Source organism: Seriola dumerili, unplaced genomic scaffold (genome assembly GCF_002260705.1).
Source record: "Seriola dumerili isolate Sdu_G_001 unplaced genomic scaffold, Sdu_1.0 BDQW01000040.1, whole genome shotgun sequence".
Classification (NCBI taxonomy): domain Eukaryota; kingdom Metazoa; phylum Chordata; class Actinopteri; order Carangiformes; family Carangidae; genus Seriola; species Seriola dumerili.
In genome coordinates, this window is record NW_019174295.1 from 1128990 (window position 1) to 1149936 (window position 20947).

Genomic DNA, 20947 nt, shown 5'->3' on the forward strand with positions numbered 1-20947 from the left:
CCCGCACAGCCATTGCGCCCAGCAAACAGAGCTAGCTGCAAATCAACAGGTGGTGCCAAAGCCAAACGAAGGGCAGCTACAACAAATTATCATTGTAATCTCCACAATAATACTGGTTGTCACCCTAGCCCATATCATTTCCTGTTATAGACTAACCTCATCAACCCCCCATCTCAGAAAGGAAAGTTGATGTGGCCCCCACTGAAAAAAGTTTGGGGACCGCTGGTTTAAAGGGATGTAAAACTGTTTATTGAAGGTTGAAATACAGAAGCAAAACAAATTTATAGGATTATAAGTACAATTTTTTTTTTGTGTAAATACAAAGTTAATTTTAGAAAGAAAGGTCAGTTTTTTTTTTTCTCATTTTTTCAATGCCTGAAATTATTATTTCCCTTTGAATATATTAAATCCTGACCTCATTGTGGGAAATGTAGTATAATTGTTTGTGATTCCTTTTATATATTGATAACCTTGTGAAACTATAGGAAAAGAGGAGAAAATAGTTATTGGTAATGAATATTAAAGCACACACTAACAATAGGGCACAGAAGTGCTACTCTTTTACTAATCCTTCTTGAACTACTTTTAGCTATAGAATCAGTTTTTCATTTGATTGATCACATGATGATTTTTCTGTGTTTTACTTTGGTGTATAATTTGCATGATGTTAATAGTTTAAAAGTCACTGATCATGATGTCTTGATGCTCTCTTTCTTAACTTTAACAGTTACAGTATGGGCTTCTTTAAACAGAACAAACTGAACATGTGCAGTTTTACTTCTGTGGATATTGTGAACACAGTTTTACAATGTTAAAGTCGCAGCCAGGAATAATCCCCCTCTGGGCTTCTTGCCTCTCCCTGCTGTTATTCTAAACTCATAAACTTGCGCAAATAAACTGTGGCTCTTACACTATTTGAGAATTATACTGGTGAGGTTAGAAACTTTGGAACAATTAGACCAAAGTATAAAAAGGAGGTGCATTTGGACTTAGACTTCTTCATAAAGAATGAGTGTGAGTGATTGAGCTACTTAGACAACTTTTTTCCATTTTTGTCCTTTGGCTCTAAAATTCAAGCAGCACAAACGTCTGTAAACCTACAGTATTTCGCTCATTTTAAACAGTTTTCAACCACTGTAAAAACGTGTGGATACATGTAAATCATAAATATGATGAATGTGATAAACATTGTGAAAACCAGCTCTGACCTTGAGGGTCAGTCAGTGTGATTTCATGGATGAACAGATGAAAGAACAAACAACTGAATAGATGGATCCACAGTCTTCACCTCAATTTCCTTTTAGGGGAAAAAGCAAAGGAATTTGGGGAGCTTGAAGCATACATAACGTGTGTGTGTGTGTGTGTGTGTGTGTGTGTGTGTGTGTGTGTGTGTGTGTGTGTGTGTACCTTGTTCCAGCTACTGCACCATCGTTCTTCCCCAGGGGCTCATCTAGCTCAACCCCACACCATTCACCTTTGGCGAAGTCTGTCTCTCCCATGTAGCGAATGACTCCCATCTTTGAGCCTCCAACCTGACGACACAGAGGGAAAAGATGCGACTGTTAACATGTTCAGTGATGACATGAACATAGAGACAATTAAATTCGTCATATTAGGATGTTGTGAAAGAATAATCAACACCGAGTTTGGTACATTATTAGTAGCCACCTCTCTTGGTACAAAATGTTTACCACAGTTTATTTTGAAAAAAACTTTGTTAAGGTTAGTTGGTCACACAGTGACTTGAGACTTGAATGGGTCTCATGAACAATCTTTATGTATGTGTTTTCTTTGCTGCATTAACATTAAGGAAATGTCTGACGAGCTGAATGTCATTCCCTCCCTTATCATGTGTGACTTTATAGATAAAGGAGTGATGATAATGCAGTACATGCTTTGAATTCCTTAAACATGGCAGTGCAGTGTTCTTAGCAGACCGGCTAGCAAGCAGCAGATGATAAAATGCTCATTACAGCCATAAGAGACTTGAGACTTGACTTGGACGTGCAAAAAATCTGTGTAGCTGTCACCTGAAAGAAGCTGCAACAGAGAAATGCTGAAGATGTGAGATACATTTAGTTTTGAAACAGTGTCAACATTACACAGTTTTTCCACCAAAGAGCACTGACTAATGTATTTTTCCACCTGCAAACTGTCCTGCTTAGTTCATCTTGGTCATAAATCTAATAAACACATTTAAAGGGTCCATATAAAAAATGTTATGATTATATAGAAGATAAATCATGGGGAATGTATATATTACCATCTGATTTTTGTCACTCTTAAATATCAACATTAATACTGGCCTCAAAAACCAGTGTTGGTCAGGCTCCATTTCCCATATACAGGACCAAGCAGTAATTTAATTACCATTATCATCAATGACACATCAGTCATGATTATGACAGTGTTTGTTTTGGATGCCCCCCCCCCCTAAAGATGAATCTGAGACTGACTGACTGAATGCCTAAAATTAATGATGGCTGAATTAATTTAGCCACTTCAATATCAGGGTGCTGGTATTGTGCACACTGTCGCACTTATAGACATAGAGAACTGATTAATGCAGCTGAACAATGAGTTTATTCTGATTCACCACCACTGTCTGCTCAGCTGTGATACGTTACTCTGCCACCTCCTCCTGTGCTGGAGCCTGCTGGACAAACTGTGTTCTTATGACACTTCTTTTCATAATGCCCAACTTTTAATATCCCTTTAATATATTTGTCAGGCTCTAGTGATATGATCTGTCTCCCGGAGACAGCACAAGGTGTGCATAATACGTTTTTGTTGGCTTTTTTTTGCACAGCGCCCTGGCTGGCAGTGGCTCACTGTGATCTGCACAGCTTCTAAGTTTAGACTGTGTAAATCATTAGAAATACAGGAGATACACAGCGAACACCTGAGGTCACAGGACCGGACAAATAGCTTCTGTAAAGATCAGCTGGATATTCTTTAATTTGCTCTCGTCATCAATTTAGTTATTGAGGGGTTTTTTTGTTTAGTTTTTTTGGTGAATCGTCTATAAATTGTCAGAGAATAATGAAAACACTGTTCACAAGTTCCTACAGCTCAAGGTGTTGACTTCACATGACTTGTTTCATTTTACCAACAATTCAAAACGCAAATATATTGAGTTTATAATTATATAAAAAAAGAAAAAAACAGCATATATTCACATTTGAGAATCTGAAACTAGAGGATACTTATTTTCCTTGATAAATTATCAAGATTGTTGCTGATTAATTTCCTGCCAATCAACTGAATCTGATAAATAGTTTCAGCTGTTCCCTCCACCGAACATGAATCCATTCTCACTGAATAAGACTTTAGCAATTTATTAAAGCACAACAGAGGGAACTGACAAAATAAGGGATAAATTATAAGACGATAAGATTATTTGTAACTACATTTCATTTTATTTCATCAAAGTTATCTCTAGAAATGTGAACTCGGATTCGAAAGGAGAGCCATCAGCCCTCGTTGATATATTTAGGGTGCCACATCGGCTTTTGTCACATCCAAGTCACGAACAGTCAGTTTCCTGTTAGGAAGACAGTCTGAAATCCACACACACACACTCACTCTGCCACTTGGGTCAGCCAGCGTGCAAAACAGACCAGTCCAGCAGCTGAATGTCTTTCACACATGGCGACCACATGTATGAGACACAAGAACTCATCAGCATGTGGGAACATCCCACAACTTCCTTTAAGGGGAACACCAACCGTCACAGAAATAAGATACCAAACACACACACAGCCAGACCTGACACAGCACAAGATGCTGTGGTAATTAAGTCTGATTACATTTGATTTCTCTGATCGTTTCTTAAAATTACTCATCTGACATTTTTGTCCAAAGAACATTTTCTCTCCCTTGTTTCTATTTTAATCATCCAACTAATTAATTGCCTTCATTCACCTGTAATAGATTACTAAGTAAATTATCTTTAATGGTTTCTCTAACTACATTATAAGATTCCCAATCCCAGGCTGTTGTTAAATTAATGTACAGAATGTGCAGGATGTGGGAAATTGCAAAGATCAGCACCAGATGTTTTTGTACCACATCTGCTCTTATTTACAGATTAACATTTATTACCAAACATGCACCATGAAAAAAAAAGTGAATCTTGTTCTGGAGTGCATCCTGGTCTTGTGTATAAATGGATATTAGAGTCTACTGGATTTAACATGGACCCAAAATCCAAGTGCAAACAAAAAAAAAAGGGTGTGGTGAGTCACTCTTCAGATTTCTATTGTCAAATTAATATTCCACTCCTCCGCTGACTTGTCCTTCTCTTCAACTGCAGAGGCCAAAGAGGAAAGCGTAGCTAGAAACGCTACTGTGTCACCAGACATTAAACTGAGATGGTTTGCTGTCAGCATGACTGTGTGATGTCTCAGTGACTCAGTGTCAAAATACCAGCAGTGCTAAGACAGGCATTCAGCACAAGCCCCCATCTTGGCTCCTGTTGTTACCAATCTCATCCAAAAGCTGCATGCAAAAGTTGGTGAAGATAAAATGGTGCAAGAGCTAAATCTGTACCTCAAGCATTATCCTCCAGGTATCTCTGTCTCTATTGAAAAATACTATGGTGAATATAAACTGCTATAACTTAAAACTTTAAACCTCATTGAATTTCTTGTGACCACAAATGCAAACATATTTGATTAATTCATATATTCTGATTATGAGGTTTGAGCCATGCTAGCTGGTTTGTCAGTCGGGCGACTGAACAACTATTGCATGGATCACCATGAGATTTTGCACAGACAGGATGGAGCCTACTGACTTTGATGATTCCCTGAGTTTTTCTCGAACACCAGCAGCAGGTCAAAGTTTTCACTTATCCTGTGAAATATCTTAACATTTATTGGATGGACTAGCTAAACAATTTAGTGCAGACATTCATAGTTTCCAGACCACGAATGCTAACTGCTTGGGTGATACCCTGTTTTTTTCTCTAGCAACACATTTATGACTTAATACTTGCAAAACTAAAAACATTTCCATCAGCCTCAGCACTTTGTGTGTAGTGCTAATTAGAGGTGAAACAATTAGTCAATTCATTGATTCGAATCAACAGAAGATTAATATGCAACTATTTTATAACCAATTAACTTTTAGTAATTTTTCTAGCAAATAAGAGGATTTGCTGAGTTTCTTGTATATCACTGTAAACTGAATAATATCTTTGGGTTTTTGACTTTTAATTGGATAAAACAAGATATTTGATCACCTTGGGTCTGGGAAGCTGTAATGGATATTTTTTCTCAGTTTTTTAAATTTCATATCCTAAACGATTCATCAGAAAAAATTAACATAATCTTTGTTTGCTTTGTTTGTTTGCTTGTATGATAATTAGCAAATGTCAGCATTTAATAGCATATTAATCTAAAATGGTTAACATTACAATTGCCTACCAGTGTGTTAGCACTCATTGTGAGCCTGTTAGCATGTTAACATTAGCATTTAGCTCAAAGCACTGTTGTGACATAGTACAGCACCACAGAGCCACCAGCATGGTTATTCTTGTTCCTTACAACAAAGCATGACACTTGTTTTGAATTAAGTCATTGTAAGTGAATCAGCCAATGAAATCTTAGCTGGTTGGTTTACGCATTTACATAGTGCAGGCTGCATGAAACTCGATTTAGAGTGAGTTCATTTTAATTTCTCATGTATCCTGTTTAGTTAAATAATTTAAACTCCATGTACACCCAATTGATCCTAATACAGCTGTGTTGTGATTGTGTGAAGAGAGAATTACTTTGACTAGCGGCCCTTTGAGCAACTTTCAAAGTACACAATCACATGCAACCCCACTGAAAGAAAGCACTCCTTTAGATGGCCTCTGGTTAAACACCAAAGCTAGCAGAGAAGAGGCAGTTCTGTGCTTCCTGTGGTGCTCATACGTCAAAAGGTGCCAAAGCAAATGGAAACACTAATCATGTGTTTAGCCTCTGAGGTTCTCTCTCTGTTTATTTTTGCAGTTCATTTTTGTAAAAAAAATTTTGATAATTTAGTCATGAACACACACATAACAGCAAAGTTTAACCTTGTTCAGGATCACTCCTCTGCAGGTCAAAGTGTCAAGGATGCCTCTGGTTCAAGAAAAAGACCCTCTCCTGTTCATAGTTCAACAAAAAAGTAGAGAAAAATAGTCTTTGCTTTGTGTCCACAGCGTGTAATCTGAGTTTCAGACTTTGTGCTCATTTCACAAAATTTTTTTGAGGCAGTGTTGTATTTCCAGCAGCAGAGGAGGGGTGTGAGACAACTGGATGGCAGCACATCCACGCCACCGCAGTAAGATAGATTACATGGGAGAGGCTTAGGAAATAGATGGATTCACTGATCAATGTGTCAGCAGTGGTCTCTCCTCTCTTAAGTGCTGAAAGTAATCCGGAGTGATTTACAATATTGACCAGTATAGGAAGGCTTCTCCAGCTCCTCGTTTCCAACTACGCAGGATCTGATGTAACTATCCCCTGTGCCCATCAGTAAATGGAAAGCAATGTGACCCTGGGGCCAATAATTCCATGCAGTGAACATTGTACACACTAATGGGAAAATAAGCAAAAAGCAGATGAAAAATGTGCTTCCCACAGAGGTTCACATGCTAGCCTTCATGCTATGACTTTATTACCAGTTTTTGTAGTGCAATTGCAGAATAGGGTGAAGTTGGGTGAAGGTTGAATTGTTGCACTAGACAGAATAAAGAAAAACAGAACTTCCCTGTGGGCTTCAACCATGCATCGTATTACACCACACCAATCCATCTTCACTAAGGCTAGCATGAAATTGTAATTAGCCATCCAGTGGAAATGTCGTCTATTTTGAGCTACTATAGATTCTCTTAGTCTCAAATATTTACAGTAAAAAACACTTTAAATTATATATATATAGATAGTGAAAGTATTTTTATTCACACTAGTTAAGGGCTATGATTTAAAGGTTTAGTTCAACATATTGGGAAATACTCTTATTCACTTTCTGAGTTAGATGAAAAGATACCACTCTCATATCTATTTGGTAGCAGCTGGTTAGCTTAGCTTAGCTTAGCTTATTTTAGTTTAGCACAAAAACTGGAAACAGAGCTCACTAATTAAAACATTATGTCTTGTTTGTTTAATCCAAAAAACTGAAATCACCGTTTTGAAAAAATCCCTCGCATTACACCCCATAAAATGGTGAAATGAAGTCTTTACATATACTTTTGTACTGATCAAACGAGCAAGACGTAACATGTTGATCACTGAGCTTTAGAGCTGCTGGTAGGAGGATAATGTTATCATGGGATGATTCAAGCTAGCTGTTTCCACCTGTTTCAAGTCTTCATGCTAAGCTATGCTAACTGGCTGCTGGCTATTAGACAGATATGAAAGTGGTGTCGATCTATTGATCTAACTCACCACCAGAGAGCGAGTGTGTCAAATAGTATTACTGAATAATGCTGTAAGGAATTACCTAAACATGTACAACATTCAGAGGCGGAACATGAATTAATCAATATGTTTTTATATCAACACTGAATCAAATAACTATGTCAAATATTAAAGGGGTCTCTTACGCAACAAATACATGATAAAAACTGATGGTTGACACCAAAACAGAGATAACAGGAGTGTGAATGTTGCTTTTACATTCATCAAGCGGACACAAATATGACTCCAAGTGAATGCCAGTGTGGCTGCTGGATGTGTGCGTTAAATAATTCTCTGCATATCCAAATCAGAAACTGCTTTCATTTACCCACTAAAAACCTTAAACCATGTTCAGTTCCGACACTACAGCACTGAAAATTACAGGACAACTCATTTTGATTTGGTACTAAAGCTTCCAAGCTACCAGACATATCTCCTTTCATTATATCTTGTAACTGCACTGTATGATCCAATAAACACATAACACTTAGACACCCAATATATATGCACTAACCTCGGCAGAAGTTCCAGGTGCTGTGCTTCTTTTAAATAGCCTGAGCTGCAAATTGCCCTTGAACTAGATTCTTTCACGGTTCTTGGGGATTTTAAAGCCTCTCTGGCGTTTTTATGACTCTTGTAATTGTTTTTATTAACTCTGTCATGTTGCTCGTCTTTATATTGGTTGTTCTTGTACAGTATGTTAGTGTTGGTGGTACGGTCGGTATCTTTACTACATTTTAATTTGTATGTTGCAAGCTCGGTAATGGCTCAGAGATGTGCAGGTTAGTCTGTCTGTGTGTGTTGGCCCTGTGACAGACTGGCCACCTGTCCAGGGTGAACCATGTCTCTCGCAGCACCCAACCCACCCACGAAACCTACTCCCCCACACCTGGCAATCTTGCACAAGATAAGCAGGTACAGACAGTGATGGATGGGTGAGAAATCTCTAACAAAAAAACCAACAACCTATGAAGGTTGCCATCAAGCCACTTGGGTATAAGACATTCCCATAACTGATATTTGTGGGAATATTTTAATAATAATTTCCTGGAATGCTGATGTGTAAACAATCCCGTTCCATCAAAAATACCTTCTGCTACATACCCTAAAATGTCCCATTTCTTCAGTCTCTTGATATTGCTCTACCAGAGAGATTTTATCAGGAATTAAATTCTTAAAATTCAACACTTCTCCACAGACCCTATGAGTAGAGGGAACCCCCGTCTAATGAACCATTTGTCATCCAACACAAAGTCACTCACCAAAACTCGATCTCCAACTCGAAGATCCTTATCTCCGCCTTTCTTTACTGAACCGCTGTCAGACATGTTGGACCCCGACTCGTTGCCTGTTTTCACAGCGCTGTTGAGAAGGCCCTCTCTGAGTGGCACCACCACCCGCTGGCCAGGTGGGGCGCCGCTGCCGCCCTGCTGAGTCTGATTCTGGGCCGAGAGCGAGTCGGTGGAGTGGCTGTCGCTACCCTCTCCGACCGGCTGTCGGGTGAGCTTCGAGGGTCGCGTGAAGATGCCCTGGAGGGGCTGGCACTCAAAGTAGCGCACGCCACCCACTGAACCATCGTTTTTGCCAACTAGGTCATTCAGTATCACGCCTGCCCACTGTCCTGGAGCAAACTGGGTCTCCCCTAGGTAGGCAATAACTCCCGGCTTGACACCGTTGACCCAGACCTGTTCACCCACTGTGTAGTCGCCCAAAACATCATCGCCCTCTTCATTGATTTTAGTTGGTGTGGTGGGCTTCAGTGGAGTGTCTGGGGGGAAAAAGAGAAACATGGATTATTTACCACTTTCCAGGGCAGCTTAAGTGTTGACGTAACAAAAACTATGAACATTACTGAAATAAAATGATGTTATAAAAAGTGCATTGAAATGAAATCAATGCTTTCAATCAGCTAAGGGCCCTTTCAAGTAGTAAACAGTGCATACATTGTGAGAACATCCTCATTCGCAGTCCAGCAGGATCGCCTTCACACCATTCATCCTGTCTGACCATGTCATGCTGGCTAAAAAAAAAAAAACTGCTTGTGTGGCAGCATCCAGCATAACAGTGCAGTTTGTGCAAGATTAGGCGTTACTCTAATTCCTCCTGAAAAGTGGGTCAGAGAGACGGTATCTGTGATGTGCCGGTGATTAACCCCGCCATGCAGCCCCGTGATATCGCCTGTTTGACACATAGATGAGCTGGATCTCTGGCGTTTTCCACAGCAGCCTGTAAACTGAGCAGGGCACCATTAGCACGCGGTCTGCTGCACCGCACTGCCAGTAAAAGTCTGAGTTTATCTGTATGTGTGTGTCTGTGCAGGAATGGTTGGTGCCAGGGCTGTCTCCCCGACACCCTGAGAGAGGGCCTGGGGCTCCGCGGGCCCCAGTGGTTTTGCTTTACGCCCCAATTGCTCCCATATGTTGTGATGTGAGGCGCGTTCGCGCAAATGCAAACAAGTACAAGTTCAAAGAGGCTTTATCTTGATGATACAGTTCAAAAGTTTTTAGGAATGTGGCGCTTCTGGTGGATGCTTATTTTGGGGGGAAAATCAAAAATTCGTCAGTCCCAAGTGATCATCTCAAAGATTAACTGCACAACTGGAAAATCCTGCAGGAAACATTTTCAAATGTGTGGCACACTTGCTTTTGTCTGAATCAGGGAAAACATGTGCATATACATTTTCTTCATCATTTTCTGCATTTTGTGCCATTTCATTTTTCACACAGATGAACTAAAGATATTGACGAGCACAACATGGGAGCACTAAGGTCCCTAATCGATCAGTAATGTGTCAAAATGAATGTTTGACATATAGCATCAGTGTCTGTGTGTGACCCATATTCCACAGTGTTGTCTGTTGGTGCATCATGTTCTCTATCCAAAGTACCAGAGAAACCTTGTTTACAAGGTCACGGTCCAATATCACAATTCATCTTGACTTTAATTTCACTATGTCCAAATTAACTGAGCTGAAAGAGAAAAAAAATTATGGATCAAACTAATATCACTGAAACTTATGATCAGTAAAAATGCCTTTAATCAGCAAATATCGAGAGTTCTGCAGTAAAGCAAAGTCTTAAGATCAAATTAAAACTTTGCAGCATAAGTTCCCATATCATACAGTACTATATAAATCTTTACAAATTCATGCTACTCCATGAGCAAACCCAGCTTTTTCTCTAGTGCGATATAAAAGTATTCAGCAGTTTAGAAGTGCACTTGCATAAAGTTTGGGAGACTTGCAAGAGACAGATAAAAAAAAAATAACAGTCAAAATCGATGCCTCAGAGATACTGTAACGTTAGATCCAAGAACACTACATTTCCCATGAGGAACCTTGATAATGTTGCCTGACGGATACTGAATATTTTGAGGCAGATATCAATTTGGGTGTTTAAAAAAATCAATAATGACACAGCGTAAACATATACTGAAGCCAATATAGCTGTAATGAACTAATACGGGCCAATAACAAATTCAGCCCTTGGCAACATTATGTATGACTTCTAATACTAATTATAAAGCGATTTTCTTAAGTGTTCAACCGATGCAACATGTGATGCAGAGCAGCAGAACCCTGTGTAGCATTTAAAACCTGAGCTAACCCATGATTTGTGTTGCTGAGGCAACAGCAGAATGAGGGTAAAAGGATCCTCGGCAGAAGGAAGACTGGAAACACAGTCCTTACTTTCACTATTGTGTTTGGCCACCTCCCACCACCATCTGAATCCCACTATTCATCAGCTCTGCACAATGAAACCTCCACAGCTTCCTCCCGTCCCCCCCTCTCCTCCTCCTCCTCCTCCCCCCAATTATCCCCTCATCTCTCCCTACTTTGGTTACACACACACACACACACACACACACACACACACACACACACACACACACACCTCTTTCTCTGGCCTCTTTAACTCTGTTTATTTATGATCATTTCCCACAATGACAATCATATTCGCTGCCTAACATGTTTGGTTTTTTTTTGTTTGGTTTTAAATGGGGCTTATCATCAGTTAGTCAAGGCTGATATTGTGTTGTTGTCTCCAGCAGTGGTTGTGGCAGCTGTGTATGGCCGAGCAGTGCGGACAACAACAGATGGAGGGGGTTGAGCCTGAATGTTTTTTGACTTCTTTTCTACTTGCTGCTTTCAAATGTTCAGTGTTTTCAGGTAATATCATTTTACACATTAAGGAAATCAACACCCAAAGTGTTGTCTTATGTGTGCAGAACATACCACAACATAGAGTGTGTAATCCGCTATTTAACAACTCTCTACTGTCTCTGCTGATGTAGCTTTCCCTTTAATATCTATTGTATTAGACTATTGTGGATAATGCTGCAAATCACCACAGGACTTTAGGATTTATGGTAACACTAGATCTACAGGACTGTGATGAAGTGCACTGATTTGTCATGTACTTTATTGAATTCACTGGACTACTCAAAAAGCACATATTCCCATGAGATTATCTAAAATTCTCAAATAAATTTCCTCCTAATTTCATTACATCACAATATATAGCTTGATACACAGTACAGTCCATTAGGTACATGAATCTAACTGTGCATTCATGTGGTGTCGGAATAATCTGAGAAATTAGCTTCTGACTGGGAAATTCACATTAAGTCGGAACAACAATTTGGAAAGTCAATAAAAACTTTGGCACACGAGTTGCAGAGTTGTGACGCCATATACGCAGAAACAACACAGCGGACGATGAGTAACTAAACGCTTGGTTGATGGTGAGAAACTTTTGATTGATGGTGCAAATTCACATATTGCATATCAACTGATTTGCTAACATTTAATTCCCAATATGGTATTAGGTTGTAACTTTTAGTTGCTGTCCATGAAGAATGACCTAAAAAAGATAAATTGCAAATATTATATTATTATGTTTAGCAGTTTCTTATTTTCTACTGTCCGCTTTGCTGCTGTAACATTGCAAGTTTCCCCACTGTGGGACAAATAAAAGGACTATCTTATCATATAAAAGTTATTTATTAGCAGTAACCCTGATACTAACTAACACAAACACTGGAAACAGCTGTCAACGCTCTGAGCAATAAAATACAGCACATCTTCTTTGTAGCGTGCATGTTGACTCGGGAATATGGGGCCATCCAGGGAGCATTACAGCATAAATCTAATCAAGACTAAATCCAACTGTCCAGGATTTCAAACGCTATGCAACAATATGGAAAGCACACACAAAACACACAGTTCACCCGACATGTCCTGATTTAATCCAGTCTAGAAGCTTGGTTGCATGTCACCCACCTCTTTGCCATCTTTCCACTCTCTTGCTGTTGTAAGCTATGATTTAAAGCTGAAAATGAAAAGGGAACAAATAACTAGTGGATTTATACAAATTGTCATTTGAGGTGCGGTAAGTACATGTACCGTATGTACAGTAGGAAAACTTTGAACAAATGGAAAAAGCTGTATGCCTCCAAAAAGGCAACAAGCTTACAACTACAGCAGAGCTATTTCTGTGGAGAAACTAGCTCCCGGGGGTTCACAGGAGACGTGGCATCACGAGAGGTGGCACAGCTCTGTTATTTTCACTTCAAAAAGCAGCCTGAGAAAGGCTCCTATACTTTCCTCCATTCATTCCTCGACTACAGCTTCCTCAAGGAGCTTAAACAATTCTTTAAATTTAACAAACTCTGCCAACTTCCGACACAGTGGACCCTTCTCACAGTCTTCTCAGCTAAAACTAACAAACGGGGCTGAGATTTGGAGCATGAGGCCAGGTCAGTGTTTAGACTGTCTGGGGCAAGAAAATAATCCCTCCATGTCCTCACTGAGGCATCAGTGTCGTCCCACCAATATTTTACTGCCAAGTTGAGGTAAACCATGAATTAATCATAATAATTATGGGTACAAAACATCCTCTTATTAAAAACAGTTAGGTTCATTGAAATACACCTATAAAACTGGACTGAACTGGAAATTTGAGATATTTCTACCTATATTCAGACTAGTTACTAGTCTGAATATAGGTGGAGAGCCTATTTAAAGATACCAACAAGATATCTCCAGTGTAGCTCTGACTAGACAAAATTTCAATTAGATATCTGTGATTCAGCACGTTAAAATATATCTATCTTGTCTTTTTTGGATGTCTAAAAGTAAAATACTACTATTCAAAATTCAATTGTACATATCTGAGAGGACTAGTCAAAACTACATTGGAGATATCTTGAATTTAACACTGTTCACAGTTCCCTTTCTGACGTTTTTGATATCCTCAAATGGTCATTTGGGAGCGCCATTTTAACATGTTAAAATGTTTGATTGATTATCCCTATTGGCGATGATGTCTATGACAGCACTACAGACACTCTCAACGGGTTTTTGACTGGTCGAAAATTCACACAGCAAATACAACAGTGGGAACAAAGAGCAGTGCTGCATCCATCTTGCCTGTGTTATTTTCTTTTGTGGATAAACAGGATGTGAGAAAACTAATGAGCTCATGTACGGTCGAGACAAACTGTTTAAAAACCACAGGCAAGAAGGAATTTAGATGAGCTTTCGTCACGTTATGGACGGCTACCTAACAGCTGACAGGCCCTGGGCAACAGGCTTCAGTCCTGCCTGCAACATTAGAGGATTAGCTTTTTGAGCTGGTAATGGATGAGTACAGGGTGATTTCAGACACAGTTTGAGCTGTGATGCCCTCCACATAGACACAAACAAAAATGACCTCCAGGCCAAATATCAAACAACTAGGACAGATGTATGAAAGCAATGTGTGTTTGCTCTCACTTTCAAAATGCTCATAAATGGCTTTAGCAAAGCGTAGAAGTATAGAATCTGCTTATTATGTTTGGATTGCTCACAGATTTACAGCCATGAACCGTTTGGTAAAACACAATTTTGTACTGTTATTCATATCCTGTTATTATTTCACTTGCAGCAAAAAATATTCAAGGCTGAAACAGAAGAGGTTTAAATGTCCTTCTCATCTAAGAACTATATTTAATTCACTATTCACAGCATGCAGAGGGAGCGTTCCTGTTCACATTCAAACAATTATGTACTGGAGTAGGAGAGAAGTCACTTGCAAGCAGTTTTAATTCTTTTCCACGCAGCTCAGGTCTGCCCCTGTGATAGTTAAAACTAAGAAAATCATTACTGTAACATAATATTTAATAACATTGCTGTCAGTCAGAAACAGTGTAAGATTCAGAAAATTAAACACTTCCTGTGTCAGAACAGCTTGTGTACCTATAACTGCGCTTTTTCTTCCCTCCCCTCCATCGACATAAATCACGACACACTTGTAGCGACCTCTGATAAAAGGCCTTCCATACACTCTGATGCTAATGAGAAACGAGCACACTATCAGCCAAAGAAGGCCGGCTATTCTTCTGCTCGCTTCAGCTGGGAGTGACGCTGTAATTTAGCAGAAACAGAACTAACGTGTGCGTGTGAGAAGCCGGCGGGATGGGGCTGTCATGTGAGCTGGGACTGGGGAGGACAAACGGTGCGGCTGCATTTCAGGGTGAGAGCAGCTGTGATTACTTTTTGGAGACAGGGGTTGTAATTTTCATTCTGAGTGTTTTTCAGAAATGTCTAATTTCGGTTAGTGCTCAGTTTTTCAGTAGCTGTAAGGTCAAAGTCACGTATAACAAAGTCGTGTGTCCACATTTTACCATTTTATTTCAGGTTATAAGCCTAGTGGTATTTTATATTGTTGTTATTGTTAGCAACCCCCATTAAAGGACCAAAACCCACAATGCATCAGTCTCTCTTGATACTTTCCAGCTTTCTTGTCGTATCTGTAGCACTCAACTCAGAGCCAGTTGGTTCCTACTGAGGATATAAATCTTTAAGATCATGAATATATCATTTCAAATCTTAAAAAGGGCTACATTTATTTCCTGTATGAGCTGGGCTCTGTAGTTTTTAGCAAACATTACTCAAACAGGAGTAAACAGTGCATTTGTTGGGGACTATTTTCAGCTGTGTATGAATACACATTTGGTGCTTTATCAATGTTGATTTTCAGCAGCATCAACAGATTTTTGACCACCAGCATGCAGCACAGCAAGCTGTAAACATAACACTGATATATTATTACCTCTTGAAGATGATATACTAAACATGTTAGCAGAAAGTTGCTTATTTACACATCCATCAGGCATGGAGAAACATGATGTTTCTGGCCTCCTGATGAACCTTTTACCTCTGTTCTGTCTCCACATACTTCTATTTAGCTCTTTAGCAGCTATGTGCTGCTGAGACCTTGTCTGTCTTCTGTTTGGTGTGTGTTCAGTGAAAACAGGTGCGGTGACAGTAAACTAGTGACAGTAAAGTTGTTGGCCCTTTAAACCAAAGCAATGAGCTGAAAGATGCTAAAATGCACTGTGGAGCCAAGGGGGTAATTCTCTGTTTGTCATCTTTTCACACTTAAGAGTCATTCAGTCCAATGCTTTTACGACAAGATAAATTAGTGGAGCTTAACAAAATCACCACATAAGAGAAACACTGCACAAAGTATGAAATGGACAGTTGAAAACTGAACCAAAAATTGGCCACGCTGGACAAATTTTAATGGCTTTAGAATGATGATTTATTCTTTTCAATATAAATATAGATTCTTTTCAATGGAGAGAGTGTGGAATCCATCCCAGCTGTTGAAAGCTAACAAGAAGAAAATGCTGAACTGGAGACCTCTGCAAATACACTGGAAGATGAAGTTAAAGAAAACACTTCCCGGCTTCTGTGCGCGTCTAATGTAATGCAGCTGAGCTATAGTGAGTCATTAACACAAATAAATGGTCTAACCCACTTCCGGTGATGAGGAGAAACAACTGGGAGAAAGAAATTCTTTTTATTTTCCATGGGGTCAGGAGAAGGAAGTAACTTACTGTCTTTAGGGACGACGGGGCTGGATGTTCCACCCGCTGAGGTCCTTCCCACTGGGCTGGAATGCTTGGGCCCACGGCCAGGGATTTTCAGTCCGCTGGACTTGAGCATATTCATTCTACAGTGGCAGGGAGACGGGCCGGGACCTGAGAGCTCCTCCCTGGGTGATGAAGGCTTGTGGATCCGGCACTAGATGTGGGAGTGGTGGCTGTCGCTCTCCATGTTTAGCTGCTGGGATGAGAAAGGAGGGATAAGGCGGTCACACATGTGGGAACGATTAACAGAATAATGGACAAATAAGCAGAATGAGGCCTGATTTAAAGGATGCACGCTTCGAGTGCATGCTTGTGTGTCACCAAAGCAGAATAATGGACAACACTTTTTTTTTCCTTTTTTAAGATTATGGAAGATGACAGGGTGCACAATATTTGAACAGTGCAGTAAAGCAAAACGCAGCAAATATACAGTATTTATCTAGAGATTTATGCAATTCACAATCTTCTCATTACTTGGAAATGACCATATTTTACATTTTGTGCATACTTTAGTTTTCTGAAGTATCAGCTAACAGCAACAACCTGGGGGCCGGGACCTCCTGGTGAGTCACTAGATAAATCTGTGACTCTCATGTTTTCTTTTTCCTTGTTACATCCTGGATACTTCTACTTCTTCAGCCCACTGAAAATCCTCCAGATGAAACAATCTGAGAAGCTTGAAGAAGAGAAATCTATTTTTGGATGAACTGGTCTCAAGTCGTGGTGACACATGGTCCGTAAACAGTGACAAGTATAAGAAAAATGTTGGGAACCACGGGTTTACAAGAAACCTTGATGTGATTGTTATGCTGCTTCAGTTCGTATGTCTTGTCTTCATCCCTATTTTATCATAACAAAAAAGACAAAGCACCATATTGGGATTTGTTTACATTCAAGAGTCAGAGTGCTTCACCATGACATTGCCAATTGGCAGCAATAATGTAGGAGGCTTCATTGGTAGCAGTAAGAGAAAAAAACACTGTGCCTTATGTTCATATTTCTGTTGGGTGCCCATTACATTACCCACCCTATAATAGTGGTAATTCCACTACTACACTGCTTCTGCAGTGCCCCTGAGCAAGGCGGGAAACCCCTCAACTCATTAATCATAAACCCAACATTGTAGTAGCATAGAGAAAGTTTACACAAGTCTTTGTTGTAGTTTTTACATCACTTTTATTCAGGTTAACTATTTAAGACCTGAGAATTTAACCGCACATTTAAAATCATGTTATTACAATAAGACTCTTATATTTTTTTTATCATTACACTTGTCACAGCAAATTTATTATAATTAATAACACCCCACTTCCTCATATATTCTCCCATGCTCAACTTATCAATTTCCACAGGGTATGAAAATGACTGAAAGCCAATGTAGGCCGGTACCCAAGTGGAGCATGGCCTACAAATCATGGCTCAGAGACCATTAAGAAAATATAATGCTGTTTTAGCCTTCAATAAACAACACACATCTGGTTGAGGCTTTTAAACTAGACACTGGGTGTTAGGAGAGAAAAGCGAGCAGATTTCAGGCAGAGCTAGTTAATCATTTTCCATATTATTTACTCACATCCAGATGATGCATATTCATTTTAGAGCAATCAATCCTATTAAACCTGTCGAGAATGATGGTTTTACTGTGACTAAAGTCAAAAATAGGGCCTCTGAGTGTCTACAGCTGGGATTTAGCCTGAGCTATTCTATATATATATAAATATATGTATATATACGTGCATAGGCCTGAATTAATTTTCTAATCGACACCTGGTTTCAGTAACAACAGGATGAAGGCGTTGGGATGATAATGCGCACCTCAACAAAATGTAACACAACGCCAGTTTGATCCATTGTTGTAGCTACTGCGACAACGTGGTCCAGACTGCCCTTCACTTAAACCCTCAGTCCCTCCCTGCAAAAAAAAATAAAAATGGCACAAAAGCACATTAATAGAGGAAATTACTCACCTTCCTGTGTGAAATTAAAGCGTCCGTGAGGTGTCCGACAACCGGCCAACTTTCAATTTCTTTGCCTGAATAAGGGGGGGATCAGCGGCTGCCACTCCCTGGGATGCAAATATGGATGCTGAGCAGAAACTGAAAGGAGAGCCAGCGTGGATCAGTGGGTGATGGCAACAACTGCACAGTGTCAGCAACAGACCGGCGATGGATATTAGTGGTTGGCCCGCCGGTACATTTTTCAGGATGATAGCTAAAGCAGCCACCGAAGAGCGAAGAAGATAATGGACATGAGTCGTTGTTTTAGCAGCCGACCACTGGCACACAGGTCCTGACGGTTTCCGAAATGAAACGCAGCATCAGCAACACTTAAAAACCAACTTTCCTCTTGTCTGGCTCTGATTTAACACGCTCACTGTCTCGGTTTGGACTCCCAGATAACCTGATATTTTTTTTCCGGCCTCCTCTGGCTCTTGTCGGGTTTCCCACTGTGGTATGGGTTTGTTGGGTTAGTACAGCCTCCCTCTGACTCAACCCACCGGCTAGACTGAACAAAGGGGTTGGGAAGCAGAGCCTCCTGTGGGAAAGACGAGAGTAGCCCACAGTCTAGCTCAGCTCATCCCCCGTGACGTACTCCGTTTGAACATGCGGGGATTTAAACTCGCTCTTACTTACCGGTCACAGTAGGTGACTCACGAAGCATGACTCAAAGCCATTTCCAATTACCGGTGCAATCTTTTCATTCGGCATCAATAAAATCCACAAAATTACATTTTTCGAAATGACAGGCCCCATTTATAGGGTGAGTCCTTGTGTTATTCATCCACCTTCCAAGACATATATACAATTGGAAAACATCTGGAGTAGCAAATATAAAAGTCAACATTTTACGCAAATAAAGAGTTGTTTAGAACCGTACGCGTATGCCGAACTGGAAATTGGTTCATAATGCCCCATAATAAAATCTTCATTCGGATAAAAGTACTACGTGCTTCCGTCAATAAGTAGGGAAATATTGAATAGAGAAAAATCTGAATGCAGTTTGGTATTTGAGACCGACCACAGGCAAGAAATAGAGCACTTAAAGGTGAATTTGAGTTATCTGAACCACACTGTATGAGTGGAAGAATAATAGGACCAAACTGACAGTTTACACTCTGTGGCCACTGTCAACACGTGAACACCAATAAACGCGTGGGCGATTCAGTATATTTCCCTTATACAGTGGGTGGGGCCAAAAGCTTTTATATGGATGTCTTCGGCTTTTCCGGCTGGGTTTAAAACACTGTGATTGGTCAGATTGTCTGCTCCTGGGAGTGCCCCAGTTTGACAGCTGTGCCGCGAAATAGAGACCTCTGCTGCTGCACTGCACACACTGACCTGATGTCAGATTGCAATATGATGTAATATAATGTACAATTTGTGCCATATGATTTAAAGTAAAAACTATCGCTTGGGTTTTGTATTAAAATTTCTTTTGGAGGCATTTCAGACACTGTTACCTATATTGTTACTCAGTCACTAAGTTACCAGATATTCTTTTAAAGGAATATTTCTGTCTCTCAATAACATTTTCAAAAGTAGACATGAAAATAGACATTAACATTTTCTTGCATGAAAATGGCTGCCTGTTCTTGGTGGTTCAGGACTGAACCCATTCACCTAATTTACCTACCATATCGGTGATTTGGGCTGACAAAAGCTCTTTTTTTTAACATTAACATGAAAATACTACACTATAGAGTATATTATTGTATTTTTCTGAGGAAGAAATACTTCTTAGTACATTGTACAAATCCAATGAAGAACAACAAAAGTGCTTTATCACTCTCTAGATACTCATAATTTACCAATGTAAACCCATAATTTGTTTTTATGGTACTTGCTATAATACAGCCTGTGCATTGTCCTCATTAAGGAAACATGTTTATCTTTTTGACCTTGTTAAAACTTAATGTTAAAGCTGCACTAATGAATATTATTGTAATAGCAGTGGATCAAATGACTGTGTGTAGTGGGAAAGATGTCGCTCACAATGAACCCAGAGAGCCTTACCATCAAACTCTGCAGTTCCCCTCAGCTCTGCAGAGCGTTTAAGCATCTTTTACCTCATTTGGTTTAATGGCCTGTAGCTTGGTTCAGTCTCACTGCTCCCATCAGCTGTTACACCTGCCCTGCACCGAACAGAGGGTGATTATATTTTAATTTTCTATTTACAAGTTGTTGTGCCGCTCAAAGAGGTCAAACGATTAATGAATGCAGGTTTAAGGTGATTATTATCATCAACCAAGGATTAATGTTGCAGATATACTATCCAGTGCTAAACTTATTTTATGCTATACAGTGAAGCATGTTTTGCAGCTGCTGCACTGCTCTCTTCTGTGGTTATCAACCACAACACAAACCTGTCATTTAGCAGACAGTTCATGCCCATAAAGTCCATTTGGCTGCCAGAGGAGGGAATGCAGAAGCTCTCTAACAATATCCCACATCCCTCCCCCTATGAAGTGGTGACAATGTACTTTATACTGCACTCTCAAAGGTAGCAGGGATGACAACAGATGCAGTTTTCATACTTGGGCACAATACACTTCTAACAAAAAAAAAACAGGCATATTTGTGGGAAGGTCTCTCCTGCTGTTG

At 39.8% G+C, this 20947-nt stretch overlaps 1 protein-coding gene across 1 annotated transcript in view; it reads right to left on the bottom strand.

The window, feature by feature from the left end:
- clip2 (CAP-Gly domain containing linker protein 2) overlaps window positions 1–16428 on the bottom strand; it is a 40564-nt gene extending 24136 nt beyond the window's left edge. Inside the window, exons 1-3 of the mRNA XM_022738832.1 lie at window positions 16314–16428; window positions 8693–9198; window positions 1408–1532 (exon numbers count right to left, since the gene is read on the bottom strand). Of these exons, the coding sequence (XP_022594553.1) occupies window positions 1408–1532; window positions 8693–9198; window positions 16314–16428 (746 nt within the window). The remainder of the gene's footprint in view (window positions 1–1407; window positions 1533–8692; window positions 9199–16313) is intronic.
- Between the last annotated feature and the right edge of the window lie 4519 nt (window positions 16429–20947).